This window comes from Eleginops maclovinus, chromosome 7, assembly GCF_036324505.1.
Source record: "Eleginops maclovinus isolate JMC-PN-2008 ecotype Puerto Natales chromosome 7, JC_Emac_rtc_rv5, whole genome shotgun sequence".
Taxonomy (NCBI): domain Eukaryota; kingdom Metazoa; phylum Chordata; class Actinopteri; order Perciformes; family Eleginopidae; genus Eleginops; species Eleginops maclovinus.
Window position 1 is genome coordinate 25,499,044 of NC_086355.1, and position 22,248 is coordinate 25,521,291.

The 22,248-nt window shown below is 42.0% G+C and overlaps 1 protein-coding gene across 20 annotated transcripts in view; it reads left to right on the forward strand.

Annotated features, from left to right (window-relative positions):
* Positions 1 to 22,248, forward strand: part of lrrfip1a (leucine rich repeat (in FLII) interacting protein 1a) — a 54,974-nt gene that overhangs the window by 28,680 nt on the left and 4,046 nt on the right. For 2 of the 20 annotated variants that reach the window (XM_063888232.1, XM_063888233.1), the window contains 23 exons: positions 1,174 to 1,191; positions 1,317 to 1,388; positions 1,885 to 1,911; positions 2,719 to 2,760; positions 3,290 to 3,340; positions 3,475 to 3,510; positions 4,784 to 4,837; positions 4,908 to 4,949; positions 5,056 to 5,112; positions 5,857 to 5,916; positions 6,366 to 6,449; positions 6,832 to 6,885; positions 7,611 to 7,688; positions 8,580 to 8,711; positions 9,092 to 9,118; positions 10,222 to 10,347; positions 10,890 to 10,961; positions 12,029 to 12,199; positions 14,023 to 14,115; positions 14,327 to 14,419; positions 14,571 to 14,663; positions 14,867 to 15,011; positions 16,258 to 19,565. In XM_063888232.1, coding sequence (XP_063744302.1) covers positions 1,174 to 1,191; positions 1,317 to 1,388; positions 1,885 to 1,911; positions 2,719 to 2,760; positions 3,290 to 3,340; positions 3,475 to 3,510; positions 4,784 to 4,837; positions 4,908 to 4,949; positions 5,056 to 5,112; positions 5,857 to 5,916; positions 6,366 to 6,449; positions 6,832 to 6,885; positions 7,611 to 7,688; positions 8,580 to 8,711; positions 9,092 to 9,118; positions 10,222 to 10,347; positions 10,890 to 10,961; positions 12,029 to 12,199; positions 14,023 to 14,115; positions 14,327 to 14,419; positions 14,571 to 14,663; positions 14,867 to 15,011; positions 16,258 to 18,941 — 4,311 coding nt within the window. In that variant the 3' untranslated portion in view covers positions 18,942 to 19,565. Of the gene's footprint in view, positions 1 to 1,173; positions 1,192 to 1,316; positions 1,389 to 1,884; positions 1,912 to 2,718; positions 2,761 to 3,289; positions 3,341 to 3,474; positions 3,511 to 4,783; positions 4,838 to 4,907; positions 4,950 to 5,055; positions 5,113 to 5,856; positions 5,917 to 6,365; positions 6,450 to 6,586; positions 6,632 to 6,831; positions 6,886 to 7,610; positions 7,689 to 8,579; positions 8,712 to 8,736; positions 8,903 to 9,091; positions 9,119 to 10,221; positions 10,348 to 10,889; positions 10,962 to 12,028; positions 12,200 to 14,022; positions 14,116 to 14,326; positions 14,420 to 14,570; positions 14,664 to 14,866; positions 15,012 to 16,257; positions 19,566 to 19,989; positions 20,040 to 21,159; positions 21,281 to 21,363; positions 21,444 to 21,523; positions 21,629 to 22,248 lie in introns of those variants that run through there. The other 18 variants (XM_063888251.1, XM_063888252.1, XM_063888253.1 and 15 more) reach the window with 18 other exon arrangements.

Below are 22,248 nucleotides of genomic sequence, written 5' to 3' on the forward strand. Positions count from 1 at the left end.
CTAAAGCCACACTAAATGCATCAACCTACGTATGGGTTCACAACCTGACTGATCTGCTTTGGTGTGATGTTGGTATTAACAATGATGAAGACAAAAGAACCCTGTTTATGTTCATCAATATTAGAATAAAGATAAGATAAACCTCCTATGCAGGTGAACGTTGATAACTGTGGAATAGGAAGTGCTACAACAGCCACATGGAAGGAATCATTTTTATAAACATTATACATTTGTTAAAGTAAGATCTTTTTGAAAGTCATCTTAGTTAAAATGAGGCTCTGTTTGCGTTCTGACTGCTGGTGAGCCTTCTGTAATAGTATGACAACCCTTGATATAAGAATCAGAATCCCTTTATTCGTCCCACAGAGGGGAAATTTAAATATGAAGGATGTTCATTAACAGAACTTTTCTGAGTTTGTATCCTTTCTAAAGCCAATACAGTCGGTTTAATATAGAACAATCCCAGCATCCTCTGTGGCGTGCTTGATTTGAAACTGCATATATATATATATATAACTTTTTGTAAAGAATTCCATACTTCTGTCAGGATTATGTTGTAGCTGTTATTTGTCTGTCGGTGTACACTGACAACATGAGTAGATTTTCCAGTCATCATATTTCTTGGGAAACAGGAAGTAGTTCAAATGTGTATTCCTGGGAATTCGGGAGGGCTATCAAACCTGTCATCTCAAACTCAAGACAGTTAGTGAAATACCCAACAATTTAAAATATGTTTTGGTTGGCAAGTTTGGGCTTCCTTTGGATAATGTTCTCTATGTCTGAATGTAAGCTCAGCTCACTTCCTTGTTCTGTTCTGCATTTCCTGGCACTGCTTTCTGCCACACCTAAAGCACCATGGGAAAAGGCCTGGTGACCCAATCTTAAAGACCCTCTGCAGATCTCCAGTGAACTGCATGTGTTCTGGGGGCACTTGGTCCTGATGTGCAGTGGGGTAACATTCCTGAGCTCCTCTCATCAGCAGAACTGTTCCTCTTGCTGCCTGCTGTCTATCTTTATCCGTCACATACTGCAGCTGCCTGCCTTTTGTTTGAATTTCACATCTGTCTTCATCAAGTCTGATTTCTAAAGCTGATTTATTGTTTCTTTCCCCTGTTTTCATGTTGGATATCTTCCTGTCTTTCTCCTCCACGTCTTCTCGGTGTTGCTGTGTAGATCTTTCAGGTGCAGAAGGTAGGCCTCCTCTTCCTTTCCACCTCAGTCATCATTGTGGCTTCAGATCCTGCCACAGAAAATGATGGAAGTGTGTTCCCTGTGTTCGTTTTCTGAGCTGTTCTCCCTAATGTCCTGTCTCTTAGAAATATTATGGCTTGAACACCAAAGTAGACGACCGATCGGACAGCAAATGGGGAGATATTGAGCAATGGATGGTACAGTTACTGTGTGCTGATGACATCACTAAAACTTAACACTATGCATGTGTTGCTCTGCCTTACTTTCTGATGGACGCTTTGGAATTTCTGATAATTCCTGTTGAGCCTTTTTACAAAATATGGGATTATAGAGAGTCAAAGCTTGGCCATTGATGATAATCCACTTATTCAAAGGAGCGTCTGTGGCTCAGTCAGCCAGACCATCTGCCCCAACACTGGGACTCTGCATGGGATTTACTGGGTTCAATTGACCACTTTAGAAACCTAGCTGGACTGGTCCGTGCCCATCAGAGGTTTAAACACTGAGAGTGTGTCCTGTTCACTAACTGCATTGTGCAGAATTTTTTTGTTATTTACTAAAGAAACTCACTGAGTGCATGTTGCAGTGTGAGGTTTGTTCCTGAATGACTCTGTGAGGGTTCAAGGAACGTGCATGTCTGATTGTGTGTGCTCTACTATCAATTAAAAAGTGATCTTGATTTGTTTAATGCAGGATTCTGTTGAAATGAACAAAAACCAGGTGAAGTATTCTAGTGTTCGCTTACATGTATTCATTGTATGGTGTGCAATACTGTATACACATGTTCATGCCTACGAAATATCAGGGCTCTATTGAACAGCTAAAAAGCTCATGTCATAATGTTGACACTTAGTCTTTTTTTCAGATAAAAATGAGGTTACAGTAATATTATTAAAATATATATTTTTTTTAGAATTCGATTCCAGTTTGTTGTAAGGTCCAAAACTCAACATTCATTTAAAAAAGATAGATGTAATTATTTCCAAAAGTCAAATGCTTTTATCTTATGTTTCAATCCAGATTTATTTACATTTCGCCCCGGAAAAAGACATGTTGACTGCATGTTTACTTTTTATTTTATTTTTAAAAAAAGTAGGCATCCACTCAGATATGTTTATTAAAGGAAGTAGTTTCAATGAAATAACAGGAAATGTATTTATATCCGAAGAGTCCCTTTTTATTTTATTTTACTTTTTTACTTTTTGGGAAAATCTCCAATAGAAGCTTAGAAATAAAATAAAAGGCATTCAGTTCAGCCCATCAAATATCATTCAATCTGAGCAATGAGAAATCCTCTCGGCTGACATATCCCCCCTTTGTGAAAGCACGATGACCGTAACTGAAATGATAAAGCAAGGTTTCGGCCGGTGGAGAACTTCTTTCTGGAGTGAACCGCTGGACCTGCTTGACCTCAGAGCCATGTCCCTCCTTCCTCCGCCTGTCTCATTGATCTCTGACATCCCTCTCCTCTTCTTCACCCTTCATCTCCTTTCTTCTCCACCTGCCCCCCCCCCCTCCCTTGTCCAGGAGGACAGTGAGAGATACTCACGTTCTTCACGAATACAAACGGTTTGTAGCCCTCCCTCTCTTTCCATCTCCTCGTGTTTTTCTCTTGCTGTGTGTCCTCCATCACAGGATCCCACTATCTAATGTGGGCCTCAGTTTAATACCTGTAAAGTATGTGTTTTGAGTTTAAATATTGAATGAGAAAAACATCTTTGTTAACAAGAGCCACTACACTAAATAAAAGGAGATTACTTTGCTATATTAACTGCGTAAACAGGTACATTACTCTACCACCTTAGCTAGTACAGACTCAATAATTCCTTGTTATACAGTTTCTATTTGAAAATGAGCTGTATTCAAGCCTTGGTGTATGTTTATAATCTTTGTTTCCTTAAAATAACCTTTTTGAATTTGGTTTTCCACGTGAGAATTTTTGTAAATGACAAAAGTCCCTCTGTTGTTTGAACCATTTGTCTTTGCAGCAGGAGAGATCCTATCATAAACACTGTTCACTGTCACCCCATGTTGACTCTGACATAGGGACCATTTTCCTGACCCGTAACCATTGCTCTTATTGTGTCCCCTCTCACAGCTGTCGGACGACGATGAGCGGATGTCAGTGGGGAGCCGGAGCAGTGTCAGGGTCAGTACCACTCAGACTGCATTTACATCCAAAGACTTTATTTAAGGTCTGTCTGTACTGTGTAACTTTCAAGGGACTGTCAGTGTGGGTGGCACTTAGACATGTATACTGATGATGATGTGTCTCCTGCACAGTCGGATCTTGATTCTGTTGGGGCTTATGGTGGAGGGGTAAGGGTTGATGAGTTTTCTTAACCCACTACCTGAGGATTCGTTGTGTTTGACTCGCTGTTGGACTAACAGATTTATCTGAAGAACTAAAAGCATGGAGTACATGTGTGTTGTCCCTGTGAAGACCTTAGACGTGGGGTCAGCATCAAAGGAATGAGTCTGCTCTGTCTGCTTCATGATGAAGACATGTTTGAGGCGCATGATTTCTTTGTTGTGCAAATTGAATGGATTTGAAATGAGGTTGATAACCGTCAATTGTATGCAGGATGAAAGTGCGTGGACTTCATTCTATTGCTGCTGTATTAAAGGAAACAATACATGTCTGTGTTTTTGCTGTTGGGAAGGAACATTTTGGAGTTGGATTTGATGTACAAAAGAACACCGTGTGTTGTTAGGCTATCAGGCTCCAACCAAAACATAGGCCACACTATTTTAGGCTCGGTTGAGTCTCAAAATGTTAGGTGCACTTCTTCTCTGCTATGTAATGTATTATTAATTTTCCTGAGCAAACAGCACCCAGGATATCTGGTTCAGTGAGTGTGTTGGCTGAATCAGTTTGTCATAGAGCTTCATGTTAACACTTTGTGGCTTGTGTTTCTGCTGTCGGTCTGGTCAGTGTGAAGACTTCATTATGCATGTATGTGTTGGTGTTTGGGTTTTTTCTTACAGTTACAGTACAGGGGTGTCACCTGAACAGATGTAAAAAGTAGATGTGTAAAAATACCCATACCCAAAATGCTCATTTGTCTACCTTGGCGTCGTGACTCAACAGAAAATGTGCAAAACTCACAGTAATAGCTATCAACACACAACCTATTTGTTCCCTGATGCTCTAGTGAACAAGCAATCCCTGTGGAAATTGGCAGGAGGGGACCTAGTTAAGATTAGCTGTTAGCGGGCGGTTGGAAACAGTCCTGCTAGCTCCAGGTTCTATTTAGTTACATTGCATTCAAGTTTTATTAAGTAAAGATTAATGTAACGTGTTCAAATTTTACTTGGATACATAAAGTTGCTTCAAGGCAATATAAAATAGATTAAAGAGAGGAAGTTATGACCTTTATAACCTCCTAACAAAAACATTTTAACAGTAATAACTGTTGGTGTTGAGGAACATGGTATTTATATTTATTTGAGCTTTTTATCGTGGTATCTGTTTGGTATTGATAGTATACCAAATAGTGGATGGTATGGGATGCTACATTTGTCTTATGGTGACATCCCTGGTTCAGATGCTCCCCCCTCCGCTGTGCTCACCCTCTTCTCTCACTCCAAGGACTCCTCCTCAATAAAGAAGTCAAAGAAAAAGAAGAAACATAAGCACAAAGACGTAGGTAGAAGCTCAGCCTGTAAGTCACACACAGACTTCAGTGCTTCTCACTCGTGTTCTGTGTTCACAGAGGAACGGCCATGATGATGAGTACAGTGTCATGTCCAGCCGGGTCAGTAGCTGCGTGTGGAACTGATCGTACAGGCGTTTGCTCTGTTGTTACTTTCTGTACAATGTAAGCCTGTCGCTCATGATGCTCCTGTTTGTCCTGCTGTCAGAGCTCCAGACAGAGTGATGAGAGCAGAGTGTCCCGTTCCTCCAGGCTGGACCTCACGGTGCGTGCTGGACTTTCTTATCTTGATCGCTGAATAGCTGGTTCAGTGATTGTACTGAACATTTACTGTGGTAACGTCGGTATATCTGAACCTGGACCCTATTTCCCTTTGTTTTTGTATCTAATTGAGCAATAGGGAAAACTATTTTGAACTGGTCTAGTGTTGTGTGAGAGCGCTGTAGACGTCTGTATGTCCACTTCTTGTCTTCAGTTTTACATGGCTCGATAACCTGGTTCTTTGACTTCACATTATTATTTCTATCTCTGACATCTTTATTTAACTGCACATCCACAAAGGATTCTTTGTTTTATTGAACTACTTAAACAATAATAGGACAGTGAACATAGCAGGAGGGCTAAGGTCGTGAGTAATCCACTTTTTTTTGGTCAAAGTAATGTTAACTATAGCGCAAAAAAATATTTTATCTCTCAATGTAGGAATTTAACAAAGTAATAAACAAGGGCTGGTAAATAATTATAAAATACCAAAAAATTAAAAGAAAGGTCAATCAAGTCCATATACAGATCACAATAATTTATATATATATAATACAATTTTGTAATTAATAAAACCATGAAAGTGATTTGTATTCTGAATACATATTATTGGTTAACTGAACTAATAAAAATTAAGGACTTAGGTTTCAAAACCTGTAGTGACTTCTAATTGAAGTGCTGTGTGAATACGTTAACTGTGATGTCAGGTAGAGGTGTCTGTGTTTGATGCTTTCTGTGACCCCCCCAGAGCTCCAGACTGAGTGATGACCCCCGGGGATCTCGGGGCTCCAGATTAGACCTGCAGCCGGTGGGTGGCTCTGCCCTCAGACGTTTTTTATCTAACACTAATGGTTTGGTTGCTCACTGTTTGTCTAACATCCTGTTCAGTAACCCATCGCCTGCTGGAGACCTGTGAAGGTTTGATTAGATAGTTTCTATTGAGGCATGAAGTAAGAACAGACCTGGGTGCATGTGTTCCCCATTGCTGTGGAGTCTGTGTGTGCTGTATATGCCAGAGACTCAGGACTGTTGAATTCTGGGTAGCAACACACCTTTCTTTTTCAGCAATTTGGCAAGCATGTGGATTCCTTTGCGCTCTATAAAAACACACTGCTCCTCCAGAGCAGAATGTAGAGTGCATGGTACACTTTGTAAATAGTTTAATTTTCAAAAAGATGTTTCTGAACTTCCTGTCCTTTATCCCCATTCCCATCTACCCATTCTCTTGGCTCGCTTCTTCCTCTTTCCTCATTTCAGACCTCTTACGCTTCCTCTGACCTGTACAGCTACAATGGCCTGTCCTCTGCCAGAAACCCCGGCTCAACTTTCAATGGTTACCAGGTCCGTACAGACAGTGAGAAAAACAGTTGTTGCTGCTCTGTGGGAGGGGGGGAGGATAAATCAGTTGAATCATGTTTCATACTTGAGTTTTCACAACCATTTCCTGGCTTTTAGACCTGAACCTGGTCTCTGTTCAGTTCTACAGGTCACTCAGTTTTGTCTCCCAGCAGGTCTCTCGTAGGGTTGGTCCCGTTTATCTTCAGCATACCCTTCCAACTATAACTTTTACACCGTGTTGAATACACCTGCAGCTAGCGTCCCCTCACCAGCATGCCGAGAACACATGAAACTAAGCGTGTTGTTATTCAGAACAAGATGTAATGAGTGGAGCATGTGATTATGATTCCGCTGTGCAGCATGACCCTTCACTGTGTCTGTGCAGAGCTCCCTGTATGAAGACAGCGGCTTGCAGCGAGGCAGCAGCTCCCTCTCACTTGTAAGACTCTCTGAGGATCATGGCCTTGCTGTTTTTTGTGTCAACCGTCACAAGAAGTGTGCATATAACTCGGAGTGAACGTGACTCTAGTGTGAAATAATCAATCGAGCTCTGTGTGTCTTTTTCTCGCAAGACCTTCCTAGTATTTTTTGGGGGGGTTTTGCTGCTGCTTGATGCATGGGAGTTGGAATTTAATTTTAGATAAGTACTTCCTGATCATAATGACCTTTTTTATTATATCAATTTAGCACATTTTCTTTTTGCATATAACTCCTCTGTGAACAAAGAATCCAAAACAAAGATTTCAAATGTAAAATGCTGCGTTTAAAAAAAGCAAAACTAAATGGAAATCTTGTAAAAACAGTCATATTTGGATCACACTGCCTGAGTTGTGAGGGTTTGTAAACTGATAGTTTTGTCTTTTGATAAAAGCAGCCTCACGTTCATTTATCAGCACCTCTCTGTTTTGTGATTCTCTGTACACGTTGGAGGCGTTCAGAAAAAAGTCAAGGTAACATGGGGGGTAATCGATAACCAAAGGGTTATTTTGTGAATAAAGAGTAGATTTTTCAGTGAGTTGATGAAATGGGATGTAGATTTGGCATTGAGTGGACAGTGTTTAGTCCTCTGCAGCATGGTTCTGGTTGTGGTTCTGGGAGTCTTTGCATGCGTGTGTGTGTTTCCTCCGGCTGTACGCAGGAACATAACACTGTGTTCTCTCTCAGCCTGTAGAGTACAGTAGTTATCGCACCTCCGGTTCCAGGGTCTCCTCCAGGGCCGGGTCAGCCCGCGGCAGCCCAGTGGTGAGCCCCCCGAGCCCCGGTACCAACAAGTGTACATAGCCTCAGCGTGTATGACTGAACTTAAAGAAACACCAGCATGCTTCACTCTTGAACATGGATTGATTACATACTAGATCTCTTTAGTGCAACATGTTTTTATATTCAAGGATTTTTTGGGGTGTGATGGTGCTGTATACATTTTAAACACGAATGTGGAGTAGAACAAATACATTAAATATGTATACAAGAAAAGTAAGTAAAATTACAAATCAAATGGGGATTTAAAAAAAATGTATTATTAATTAAAGAGCTTTGCACATAAAGAAGTGATAGTGTTTTTCAGATTGCACAAATTAGTCTGACATTAGCATTTTTTGGCTGTTCATTGTGGATGTTTCACTGACTCGCAGGGTTTCCAGAATCTGGAAAAGTGTCTTAATATTTGCGTGGTGGACTGGCTGGTATTTTCTGGTGCACCTGTAAAGCAGACTGCTAACGGGATGTTGAAAACTCATGAATTAAAGCTCAGGGAAGCACTGAAGTCACATTTAAGAACATCCCATAATGGCTGAAATTGAATTATACAATGCAATGCAAAACTGAGGCACAACCTAGTCATGATTCCACATCAGAAAACGTCAATTCTGGACATAATCTTTTATTTCTTTTGTATTTAATAAATATTCCTGTACAAAAAAACTGATGCATACATAATTTTTAGGGATATAGCATGTAATGATAATAAATAGAGAAGTTAGTCTCAATACAAACAGGAACAACTGCGGTAACAATTCCATTTAACAGTTAATATGAAGATTTGTGAATCAAACTTTCCCTGAGTTCCTCTCTGCCATCGCTGACTGTGCTGGGCTCCTGTGTTGTTTTGTGTCGCCCCATGCTGGCCGTTTGCAGGACAACTGCGGCTCTGTGGCCAGTTTCCTGAGGAGCGCAGCCGGCAGCAGCGGCCTCCACCTGGACGATGTTACTATTCCGGACTTTTCTGATGTGAGTGGCTTTGCCCCCGCAGGAGGCCGCCACCGTGATGTGAGCTCACTACCTGCTGCAAGCCGTCTTTGCTCCCTGTGCACTTTGCCCTGCAAGGAGGGCTAATTGTGTCTGTGTCCGAAGTTAATCTGTGTGGAGTGGATTGTCTGTGTGGTTGAGGCAGGTGCCAGCCTGAAGATGAGCCGCTGTTGGTGAATGGAACACTGCGTCAGACTCACGTTTGGGCTGCTGTGAGATTTGAATATTTTGTCTCCTCTGTACTAATACAGTGCATGGTGTTGTTTATATAAGTGAACTTGTCTTCTCTGAATGCAAGTGAAAAGCAGATTGGAACATGGAGAGGCCTTGTTTGGTTTATTTTACGAGCTGTCAGATGATGGTATCCTGGTTTGTCTCACTTCTTCTTTTTGTCTCAACAGGTGGAGGACAGAGATTATCTTGAGAAGGTGAGTAGGTCACGTGTTGGGATTGTATTTGTACTTGTTAGATTATTTTGTACATTGCAGTGTTGTAGTCAAGTCACTATGCCTAGAGTCCAAGTCCAGGTTCAAGTCTCCAGTGTTCAAGTCCGAGTCAAGTCCAAGTCATTAAAAACATTTCCAAGTCGAGTCCGAGTCGAGTCCACTACTCATCCAGGTCGAGTCCGAGTCGAGTCCCTATTGGTCTAGTCCACGAACACGATAGCAGAGCGAACAGGTACACGATAGCAGAGCGAGGAGATCATTTTCCACTAGTTAATCGATCGCGGATAGCGTCGTGCAAAAAAAAACTAAATGGGTCGCGAAATACACTTGGGCTGCCGTTAATATACCTGGGCGGCCAGGCCAAGTAAAGTCTATGTGTGGGAAACCCTGTGTTGTTAAACTTCAGAAAAACATAACTGGTCCCGCAGCTCATAGGCGTGTCCTAATGGCGGGCGCTATGAGCTTTGATATGCATTGAAAGGGCGAATAAGAGAGCTTGACACACACATCATTCACAAAGATGTATGCGTCAAGCTCTATTATTGGCCCCCGAGCTCCTGTGAATCACGTAGGATCTCGCGGGACAATGCATCGGAAAGAATAGAGTCTACCGATTCCAGCAACATTTCTACGCTGTATTATGGCATAAATATGAATAGAAACATATCGAAAACATTGCGAAAACGCGCCGGCGCGTTCGTCGACCTCAGGGTTTTAATGACAAAGTCGAGTCCTTTCGAGTCATCGTGAATCCGAATGCACGCGTCCGAGTTCAAGTCATTAGTGCTCGAGTCCAAGTCAAGTCACGAGTCTCTAAATTTAGCTCACTAGTCGGACTCGATTACTACAACACTGGTACATTGTAGGGCATTCTCGTGAAAGAAATATTTGCTCTTATCACTCTGGGACCCTCCTGAAAGCTTAATTTTGGGAAATAACAGAGTTCCATGGCATTTTTTCTCAGAATTCTGAGATTATAATCTTTGGAAAAACCGATCATGAGTTTTCTCTCAAGTGAAACTATTGTGCTGCTGTCATTTTGTACCAGATATTTATATTTTAAGCGTTTTTCCCCTTCTTCTCAGGGATCTCGAGCAGCTTCTTCCATGACAGCAGCGACCCTCACCTCGTTAGGCGGGAGTTCCTCTCGGAGAGGAAGTGGGGAAACGGCTATAACTGTAGATGCAGAGACCTCTATACGAGAAATTAAGGTAAAATAAAATGGGCCAGATGAAGCTTACACATGTCAACATAGGAAATGTACTTTAAAATGTTATATTACAATACCATTTCAAACAGTTTCAGCTGGAACAACACTTATTTGTCCATTCCTTAGGCGACCAAGCATAATTCAAATGTTATTGAAGACTTCCAACATTTGGAATTGTGGATCTGTTTTGATAATAGAGATGTCCTGCTTTGTTTATATTTAGGGTTTATACTGACAAAATGTGACTATTCTGGAATGGACATTTTCTCTGTTTTACTGTCAAACTGATACTGAGACAAAGCAGCTGTAAAGAGTAATGTCTCCCCCCAGACCGCAAGACATACGGGGCATGTGTGCAAACTGGGTCTTGCTCATGTCATACTGAAAGGGATATCACACACACTCATTAACTCCGATGTAAGAAAATTGCGAGCTGTCATGCTTTCTCCATTCTCCCTGCAAACACTCTGATGCTCTCTGAACTCTGTGCGTCCTCCTCTGTGCTGTCACTGCGCTCCTCCGCTCACTGCTGCCCCCCACCAGGAGATCCATGAACTGAAGGATCAGATTCAAGATGTGGAAAGCAAGTACATGCAGAACCTCAAAGAAGTCAAGGTATCAGCCTGAGCCCCCCCCACTCACTATTAACTGATCCGTTTATGTCCTCACTCCCTCTGATATGTGCAACCACATGACGGAGTAAAGGGTAGGCATGTCCCAATGCCTTTCATCTGTATACCAACATTTAAATAAAAAGATGAAGGCTCTGGAAGATGAAACAAATAGTATTTTAGTAGAGGAGTTCATGTCACCATTACCCTGGCCCAAATCATTGTGATCTGTGGTTTTTATCCCAATAATAAGAACATTGAAACAATCAAAATGGCACTAAGACACTGAAATCACTTGAATGTTTGGGTCACATTTAGGACAACTTATTTGAGTGGAAATTCTTATTAATGAAAAACAAACAATGTTATAGTAGGTCATAAACCTACCGTCCCCCTGCAGACATTTCTCAGTTTTTCTAACGTGTGCTTTTAGTTGCGAACTGTTGATTTCACTGTGCTACATCTGAATGTTGTATGGCTGTCATGTGTGTGTTTGTTTGCCTTTCTTCTTCACACAAAGTTTACAGTTGTGAGGTACAGATATGTATACAGCTCATAGGCTATTCCATGTTCTGTTGTGTATTTACCTGAGCTCAGGCGTCAAAGGTACATATTTTATTACATGTTCTATTTGTTGCTTTCCAGCCGCGCTCAACGGTGGGCGAGAACTTTGAAAAAAATATAAATTAATTTCAAAAATGTGTATTAACCTCTTGAGCTAACTATATTCAAACACACTTGTGTTCATCTTAAGTTTATAATAAGCAAAATGGTTAATTGGTGCAACATTAACATGCTTTAGGCTCCCTGGTGGCAATAAAAGGGCAAATCATGCTGTGGGGAGAATACAGTCAAACATTTCAAATGTAGATTGTGTATACATAAACATATAATTTTTACTAAAGATAATACTTCAGGAAATGCAACTCTGTAACTGTATTATCTCTAACTAAGCGAAACACTTAATAAAAAGCCTATTTGAAATGTTATATTTGACATGCACGTTGGTCTCAAAGGAGGAGGGACCAGAGTACAATCTGTTATGTTCTGCTACTGCCTATATGTCATTAGGATGCATTAGTACAAGTGGAGGAGAAGTACCGTAAGGCCATGGTGTCCAACGCTCAGCTGGACAATGAGAAGAACAACCTGATGTACCAGGTGGACACGCTTAAGGACTCGCTCATGGAGCTGGAGGAGCTGCTGTCCGAGTCCCGCCGCGGGTTCGAGGACAAAGTCAAGGTATGGAAGGCTCACTTTAAACTGGCAAGATATAAGCCTGCATTTTCACAACATAAAAATACATTTAAAATGAGTAGGACACCTCCTTTCTTCCTCAATGGAAACTACAAGAGCTCAGACCTGACCAAGACCCTGACCATCAGTGAGGGATATTGTGTGATTCCACTTTCAACGAGTTTACCCCAGTCCACGCTATACCCTTCCTCTTAGTTTCATGAAAACAGGGCCAGACAGTTTTCATTGTTCCTGCTGACGGACTAACAAACCTGAAGACAAAACCTCCTTGTTGGTGTTATTAATCTGGTGAAGCTGTACAAGGAATCACAGTGTGGTGAAGAGGGACTCGGGTCTTTAATTAAACTGAGTAATAATACTGCAGTGTAGAAAAGTCCTGCATTCAAAATGTTACTGAAGTTAAAGTAGAAAAGTATTTGCCTCAAAATAGAGTACCAAATATAAAAGTACTCATTATCTATAGCCACTTTTGGAAACTACAGTATATTAAATCAGTATAATTGTTTTAGTTTTGCAGCTGTTAGTGTTAAAATTGATAACTTCTGTTATGGCCAGAAGTCTCCATCGACAATAATGGAACATTAAAGTGTAATCATGTTTATTTCCGTATTAATAAAAGGAACCTGCAAAAGTAACTAGGTACTACATTTTTCATATACATATAGTGATTGAATGTACAATATTTGCTTATAAAATGTATTGGAATAGAAGTATAAAGTAGCATATAATGAAAGTACCTCAAATATGTAGCCGAGTACCAGTGTTGTAGCCAAGTCCAGGTTCAAGTCTCCAGTGTTCAAATCCAAGTCGAGTCCACTATTCATCCAAGTCAAGTCCGAGTCGAGTCCCTATTGATCAAGTCCAGGGACACGATAGCAGAGCGAACAGGTACAGGAGGCGTAGAGCGAGGAGATCATTGTCCACTAGTTAATCGATCGCGGATAGCGTCGTGCTCGCGGACGGATTAAAAACAAACAAAAAACTAAATGGGTCGCGAAATACACTTGGGCGGCCGTTAATATACCGGGGCGGCCCGCCCAAGTAAAGTCTATGTGTGGGAAACCCTGTGTTGTTAAACTTCAGAAAAACATAACTGGTCCCGCAGCTCATAGGCGTGTCCTAATGGCGGGCGCTATGAGCTTTGATATGCATTGAAAGGGCGAATAAGAGAGCTTGACACACACATCATTCACAAAGATGTATGCGTCAAGCTCTATTATTGGCCCCCGAGCTCCGGCTGTGAATCACATAGGATCTTGCGGGAGAATGCATCGGAAAGAATAGAGTCTACCGATTCCAGCAACATTTCTACGCTGTATTATGGCATAAATATGAATAGAAACATATCGAAAACATTGCAAAAACACGCCGGCGCGTTCGTCGACATCAGGGTTTTAATGACAAAGTCGAGTCCTTTCGAGTCGTCGCGAGTCCGAATGCACGCGTCCGAGTTCAAGTCATTAGTGCTCGAGTCCAAGTCAAATCACAAGTCTCTAAATTTAGCTCACGAATCGGACTCGTACTTCAACACTGCCGAGTACAGATCTTGAGTATAGTTACTTAGTTACTTCCACTGGAATAACAGAGTAGAGCTCAGTGTAGATCAGCTGACTCAGCTCATTGTGGATCAACACAGTATCTGCTTCTTTGCTATGAAAGGAAATCCTTTACTGTATGTGCAGTATATCATAACGCGCTCTCAGAATAAAACCAGACACGTGACAGTGATGGAAACATCTTCCCTGTCATGCTTCAGGGCTTCTTGTGTGTTTGATGATGGGTTCTCTTCTCTCTCTCCTTCCTCACAGGAATGTGAGCGAGAGAAACATGCCCACACTGTGCTCCAGTTCCAGTTCAATGAAATGAAAGAGACGCTCAAACAAAGTGAAGAGCTGCTCAATGTGAGTATCTGTCCCCCGGTGGGGGGTCGAAATGGAGCCTTCCATTGGGTCAAAAAGACAGAAAAGGCTGTCTTTTACTCAGTCCTGCAGAAAGGCTGCACGTGGAACATTTCACAGCTCTCTTTTCTCACACTGTATTTATGCATGCACTTTCCTTTCTTTGCCTTCCCTCTCTGCTTCTGAAACCTGGTTTCCTCTCCCTGATGTTTAGGACATCCGTCAGCTGCATATCAAAATGGAAGGTTTGAATAGAGAAATATGTGACCTGCAGGAGACGGTGGAGTGGAAGGATAAGAAGATTGGGGTACGGCTCTGCTCTTACAGCTGAGTTTGATTCATCGCATTCAGCATTCCCTTTGCATTAACTTAATGCCAGATTTCACTTCTTTCCACCTCTTGTGCACTTTTCCTTTTTCACTTTCTTTGACACCCTGCAACCTGGCGGCTCCACTCAGGCCTTAGAGCGACAGAAAGAATACACAGATGCAATTCGAGTGGAGCGGGATGAGCTCAGAGAGGAGGTGGTGAACCTGAAAGACATTCTGAAGGTACTCAGAGTGTGAGGGTTATTCAGCCTCATGTCTCCACGGTCTGGGCGTTTCTCTTTTGAAACATGTTGTATTTTGTTGTTTCAGAAACTAAAAAAGTAAACCTTTTAAATTAAAGGTAGAAAATAAGTGCAGATACATTGAAGGGGTCACTCAAGGTGTGGAATGTCTGAGCTAATGTTTGACCTTTAATTTTTTTCTAGAAACATGGAATAGTATTGGGACCTGATCTAAGCATCAATGGAGAGGATGGTGTGGCAGACGCTGACAGCACCCTCAGTGCAGACCCTGCTTCCCCCCTGGCTCAGGAGGCACAGACCCCCCCAACAGAGGGGAACAGCATGCTCGGTAAAACACACTGCCCAATTTAAAAACTGCTCACTGCATGGCTCGGCACAAAACTGTCTGAAGAGATTCATTTCCAAATGCTTTTAAGAGAAGGGATGAAAAACAATAATGATACAATGAACACCAAGAACTGAAACCTAAAGAAGTAGCTCTTTTTTCACAATCTGAATACTTTTAATTTTGGAGTGAGCTCTTCAGGTACATCGATGTGCTGCTGGAATGTCAAGCGCTTTAACTCTAATTTGCTACGTCCTGAAAGGGTACGTCTGGTAATATTCTGTATTGTTCTTTCTTCACATGAACCTGAAAAAAACTTTTTTTAAACTCAACTATTGCTACGCTAGTGCTCAGAACAATGGAGATGTGTTCCCATCTACAATGGGAAAAGTCTGCTGAGAAAGTGTTACTTCTGAACCACTCAACAGACATTGTTTTTCTCAACACTTTTTTATTGTAAATTCCCAGATCAGCAATGACTTGATCCTTTCGAGGTTGTGTGTAAGCCTGATATATCTTCTAACTCAAATAATAAAACCATCAATGAGTCGTTCCTGAACATATAAATACCAAATGTGTTTGAATCTGCAGAAGAAAATAGTACTATACCGCCAATGTGAGTATATTCCAGATGCTAAACACTACAGGGACTTGGCATACTAGAACATCATTGTGCTTTTGATGTGCCAGAAAATATGTACAGAATTGCCAAACGTACCCTTCAAACCTCATCTGTCTGACCTCATGCTTTTCTGCACAAACTAATATTCCACTCACTCACTTGGTCACGCCCTGTTTTGCCAGTCTTACTAATGTCTTTGCTTTAAATAGTTTCTCCTGCACCTTCTTATCATTCCAGCTAATGCATATTAGTTCTGAATCACAACTGATCTGTTAATGCAGGTGGTGTAGGTGTGTCATTTCTGCAAGGTCTAAAGGGCTGATGGTACAAAGTATAAAGTATATGTAAGGAACATACTTCTGTATCTGCTGTACTGTTTACCCTGATCTGTCGGCTTCAGACTTCTTCTCTTGTCGCATTGATGTGCTGGGGATCAAAATATTCATTTCGGTGTTCCTCCTGCCTCTCCTATTCTCGGCTCCTCTCGGCCACCTTGGCTCTGTGCTTCTCTTCTTGAATCAATCAGGCGTCTCGCCTTACATTGACTTCTGCTCATGCACTTCCTCGTAAAGATTTCATTTCTGAAAATAATGTCTTACATCACGTATACTCTTCATTAACTCTCAGGCAACACAGAGGAGACTCAGTTGAGAAGTAGCGAGGAGGAAGAGGTGGATCCAGAGCAGCAACAAGAACATTTTGAGGAAGCCAAAGAGAATCTCTTGAGCTCTGATGCACTCTGTGATGTTTCTGGGGTGTGCACTGTGGAAACATCTACGGATACAGAAGAACAACGGGATGCCACAGAAGTAGACGGTGTTGAAGAACCTGGCCTAAGGAAGGACTTAAATGTTGACATTAAAGACCAGTCGGTCACAGAGTCAAAAGATATAATCATTTGTAGCCCTGAACTTCAGGGCATTGTCACTAGTTCTGAGGAAAGTGTTCTAGAAACAGTAAGGCCTGAGGGCAAAGAGTTAGGAGGGACCAATAACCTAGATTCAGGGGAGCCAGGAACCAACATCAACAGTGTAGACATTAGAGAGTCAGGCAACAACTTTTTGAAAGAGCAAGAAAACAAACAGGAAGATGTTGAGGAACATCATCTGAGAAATACAGAATCACGTCCAGAGCAAAAGGTGGTACAACCTGTTGAGAGCTTACCTGAGGAGTCCGTACCAGCTGAGTCTAACACAGACGCTCCACCAGAGCCTGAGAATCCAGAAGAGGCAGAGAACATGGAGACTGAGGAACTATCGGGTAACTCTCAGCCTCAGGGTGCTGCTGCTCCAGGGAAAAAGAAGAAAAAGAAGAGGAAAGGTAAAAAGAATCGGGGAACTCAAGAGGATAGGAACCAACAAAGAGACGGAGCAGATAGAGAAAAGGGCAAAACAGAGGTGAAGATTGAACCGGATACAAAAGATAATGAGCTAAAAGCAGAACCTGAAGTTCTCGCTTCTGGCACTGAAGAACCTGGGATGGACCAAGTTAAGAATGAGCAGGACGGGCAAAAAGATGGAGTAGAAGAACAGGAACCTCATAAAACTGGAAGAGAATCAAGAAGGGATCATGTTGCAGATGAGTGTGACAAGGAACAAACTTTAGAAAAGGAAAACGTAGAAGAAGCAGAAGCAGCCACTGAAACATTTTCTCACGTCACAACCCCTGCAGAAGTGGGGGTGGATCACGTTACAGAGGAACAGAACAAGGAACAATGCTTGGGAACCGTCAAAGCAGGAGAGTTAGTGGCACCCGCTGAAACCCACGTTGAAACTCTCAAGGAATCCAGAACAGTGCCCATCCCCAAGGACGAGCAGGACCAGAAACAACCTTTAGAAACACAAAGAGTAGAAGAAGTGGGATCTTTAACAAATCCTGTCCCAGAGACCATACTCAGTACTGAGAGTCCCGATGATCTTAACGGTGAGTGCACTTCCTGCGTAGATAACTCTAAAAGTGGCATCTCAACTAATGACTGTGTCATCCAGGCTGAGGCAGAAGTTGTTCATAGTGAGGAGAATGAGGTGAGGTCTATTGACGAGATGAAATCAGAATACACACCTGATATCCCGGAAAACCCTGAAACTGGATCACACAATCCAATCAATGGGGACATGGCTGCTGATGAATCTGAACCTACGAGCAGAGCTGAGAGTAAGGATAAACCATCTGTGCCCCCACCTTCTACCGACAGTGTTACTGACACTATCAAGAGCTCAGAGCCGTCTGCAGGCGGGGAGAGTCCCTTCAAGGTCTCTGATGGAGGTCCAGAAGAGGTTACTGAGACAATAAAAGATGATGAGGAACCAGAAATAGCAACTGAACAAGACAAACCACAAGAATATCCCAGTGTCCTGTTGCCCAGCCATGAGGAGGCAGAGCTAACAGCAGACAGAGCAGAGGAGGACTTCAACAGAGGTTTGAGGGAGCCTGAAGGTTTAGTCCAAACAGACCCATTAGATGACCAGGATAAAGAGACTCCATCATTTGTAACAAACATGGATGCAATCGACACTGTTCAGAGTGTGTTGGAGACTGTAGTGCGAGCAGAGCCACTGGATAATGTAGAGACGGCACAGTGTGAGGGTCACGTTGATGAATCCAGTGCTGACATAACCCCTGAATTAGAGATCAATACCACTGAGACGATAACTACACCAGATGTTCCAAAAGAAGCTCATGAACATGGGTCCACCATGGCAGAAGATCCAGAACATAATAACAATCCAAATGATCAGCAAGGAGAGACACAGCCACTGCATGAACCCATGGACGAGCTTCCATCCCAGCCAACACTGCAGGAGTGCAATGAAGAGGACGGTGAAAATAATGAAGGTCCTTCTTTTGATTTTGATGACATGGATATGGAGCCGGCTGAAGTGGAAAGTCTCCCTAGGAATCCCCAACAGGAAGAAGTGGAGGAGGGAGTTGAAGTGGTCCCAGATGAAAGCGGCAGCTCAGGCGTCGAGACTCTGTCCCAAAACAGTTCGGCTCAGGATGGCACTTTGGGAAACGGGGGGCAGTTGTTGGAAAAGGAGGAAGCAGGTTTAGCAAATGAGACCGGGGGCATTGTAGAGGAAGCAAAGTTTCCAAGTGTTGGAGAGGCAGGGGGTGCTCCAGAGGACATTAACCAGGCGCTGTCCCTGCCTGTAGAGGAGGGGTTAGAAGCCATTAAGCAGGAACACGTGGATCTACCAAAGAGTGCAGAGCAAGTGGGCGGCAGTAAAGAGCCGCAGCAGGGGGGGAAGGATGTGAGGAAGAACAGCAAGAAAGGCAAAGGCAAGGGCAAAGAGGAGTGTAAGATGTCTTAGCTTCTAGATGGTACGTGTGATTCAAATGGACCCTAGTCTCTGCTTAGCTGTTTACAGAGTACATATTTTCAGAACAATGCTGCACTTTGTTTCTTTTCCAAATACATGTAAATTGTAAGTTTTCTTTTAAATGAGATTTCTTTCAACAGTCCAGAGTTTTCTTTGAGGTGTGTAAATGAGTGTGTGGAGAGGTGAGAATGTTAACTGCTTTGTAACGGTAGATCTGACTATCGGTTAATACTGCACTCGATACACCAGGTAACATTATTTAGTTATTATCCTTTATCATGCTGCTTGTTATGTTTAATGGTTAATTTTGCTGTGCATGTTTATCACTTATCATGTTCCAGAAAACTCATGGATGTCTTCATTCCAGAGGTGAACAATGAAAACCCAGATGTTACCTGGTAGTTCTGGTGAAGCAGCTTTTAGAGGGTCACGCTGCGGTGGTGTTTCCCTGTTCTGAGGGATTAATACAACCGTTGTTCGACTGGAAGAAAGCTGCTTCCATCTACAGGAACGAATCATCATGAATGTGTTTGTGTATATTGTGTTGCACTAAATGGAGAAGATGAATGCCCACACTGATATGCCAATAAATCCCCTGCTGTTACCAATTTAAAACGTTGATCTTGATGCATTTTTGTAGGAAAATGACTTTACTGACATTATGAAAGATGATTAGTAACTATACTTGGATGTCTATGTTTTAATATATCTTATAATATGCTCAGAGTGTGCTGTTGCATTGACCCTTTACTCCACAGTATGTGCATGCTAACCCCCCACACACACGCTCCATCACTCCCCTGTGGATGCTGCACTTTTGCATGCATCAACCTCTCACCCTGACCCAGCTCCCCCGCACCATCTCCTTGGCTCCTCCCACCCCTGGTATGTTGACCTTCTTTTGTTTTCTGAAGATGGAGCGGTTACTGTGGTCTGAGGGAGGGCTGTATTCTGGCTCTGTGATGCTAACCTTCCATTTAAATAAAACGTGTGTAATCCATGTTTTTATATGATCTCTCCAACATGTTTTATGTTGCAGAGATCCGCCTGAGGAAGCTGGTGGATGAGCGGGAGAAGATGATCGAGCAGGTGGGTCTGTGGCAGCGATGTGGCTCCTCATGTTCCTCCTGTTCAAACTGAGTCTCAATGGGGATGTTTTTTTTAAATTGAAAGCAAAAAAGCAAGTCCCTCACTCGAATAAGTTCTACTTTTAACAGACCAACTACAATAATAAAAAATAACCAGAGATGAAGGAAGTACCCAGATTATTTACTTAAGTAAAAGTAGCAATACTACAGTGTACAAATACCTAAATACAAGAAAAAGTCCAACATGCAGAATGTTATAGTACAAAAAAAGTACAAATATTGGCATCAAATTCTATTTTAAGTACCAAAAGTAAAAGTATTCACTATGGGGAATGGGCAATTTACCATATACCATATATACAGTATATTCAATTATTGTATTATCGTTTTTGTTTTCATCAATTCAATTTTGCAGTAATTTAAAGGTAAGATTTATTAGAATTAATGAATATATAGTACTGGGTAACTTATCCTATAATAATATAGAGTAATGTATTTGTTGATTTTTATTTTGAATGAATGATCTCATTCTGCAAAGTAGTAACTAAATCGGTTAAATAAATGTCAGTTATAAATTCACCTTTTTCCTACAAAATGTAGTGGAGTATAAAGTAGGATAATGTAAACAGAGTAAATTAAATAACAAGATCCTACATGTTTGAGCGTCAGAAGTGTCCTTCATCAAAGAAATACTTTAACCGATAAGAAAAAGCAAAAAAAGGGACGCTTGGAGGCAGACATGTGAGGAGGATAAGAACAGTGACATTTCCAGAATGATTGAGCTAACCAGGATTAAGGGGAAGGAGGTAGAAGAACAGGAGTCGACCCAGTACTGAACCCTGGGTGACCCCAAAAAACTAAAGTACATTAAAGTCTATACAAAAAGTTAAAAGCCAGAAACATATTCGTCCCATTACCAGCCTTGAAATGCCTACAGTATAACAGTTATTTGCGAAACAGATTTTAAGTGTGAAATCTGCAAAAGCTAGTATAACTAACCAACTAAAAGGGGTGAGGTGGCCAGAATTACAGTGTTGACCCTCTTGTACACTCGGAAACTGACAGCTGGTGAGTGTGAGTCTTGTGTCATGCATCAGCTGATGAGTGTGTCTCCTCTGCAGGTGAAGAAACTGAAGTCCCAGCTGGAGCAGAAGACCCAGCGGAATGGCACCGAAAACAGTCTGGGGCCGGACGGAGAAATACTTGAAAACGGCGACGACCCAAACATAATGGAGCTGCAGCGTAAGTCCACATGTGCATGGAAACCCAGTATTTATGCTTATTCCGTTTCCAACCACTACTAAATATCTGTTCAATCCTTCCAGGAGATTCAACCAGGCAAATAAGCGACTACAAGTTCAAGCTGGTGAAAGCAGAGCAGGAAGTCACCGCTTTAGAACAGAATGTAAGCTGAGAAGAATGATGAACTAAGAGCATACCTGATCACAGGAATACTCTCTCCAACCAGTGTGTGTTTTACTCCAGGTGACCCGGCTGGAGGGTCAGGTGACGCGCTACAAGTCAGCATCAGAGAACGCAGAGAAAGTGGAGGATGAGCTCAAGGCGGAGAAGAGGAAACTCCAGAGAGAGGTAAAGAAGGGGTCTTAAAAGGCCAGTGCGTAGCATTAAGGGGGATATATTATCAGAAATAGATTAAGTATTCATAACTGTGTTTCCATTAGTGTGAAGGCATCCAAAAGTCTTTAGTCCGTGGAGATGCTCTACACGAGCCCCCAACAGACAAACCAAACTCTGTCTCCAGAGAGGCCATCACCTTTCTGTAACTTATAGGTGACCATAGTTATTTAAATGCTTGCTGAATCAGCTGCTGCCTGAATTCAGTCCTGAAGTAGTGAGGTGGTAAGGATGGCCTGACAGATCCCACTGCCTCAGCATGTTTCGAAACTCTGCAGCTCGTACAGCAGTGTCAGTGCAGGGAGACAGGTTTGTCACTTAATTCAGGCAAGTGGAAGAAACGTCCAATATATACATTTAGGTGTGTAATTCTCCAAAGTAAGCATTACATAATCCTCGTTGGCATATTTAAACAAATACAAAAATAAACTAATTTCTTAATATATGGTAATAAACTGGGGTAGTTCCACGGTGATAATTATTTGTAAAAGATGAAGTAGTACCCACATGTAGAGTCAAAATATGAAGAGTTTTAGAATTCATATCTTTAAAGGCCTTTCAGAGAACCAGCACCT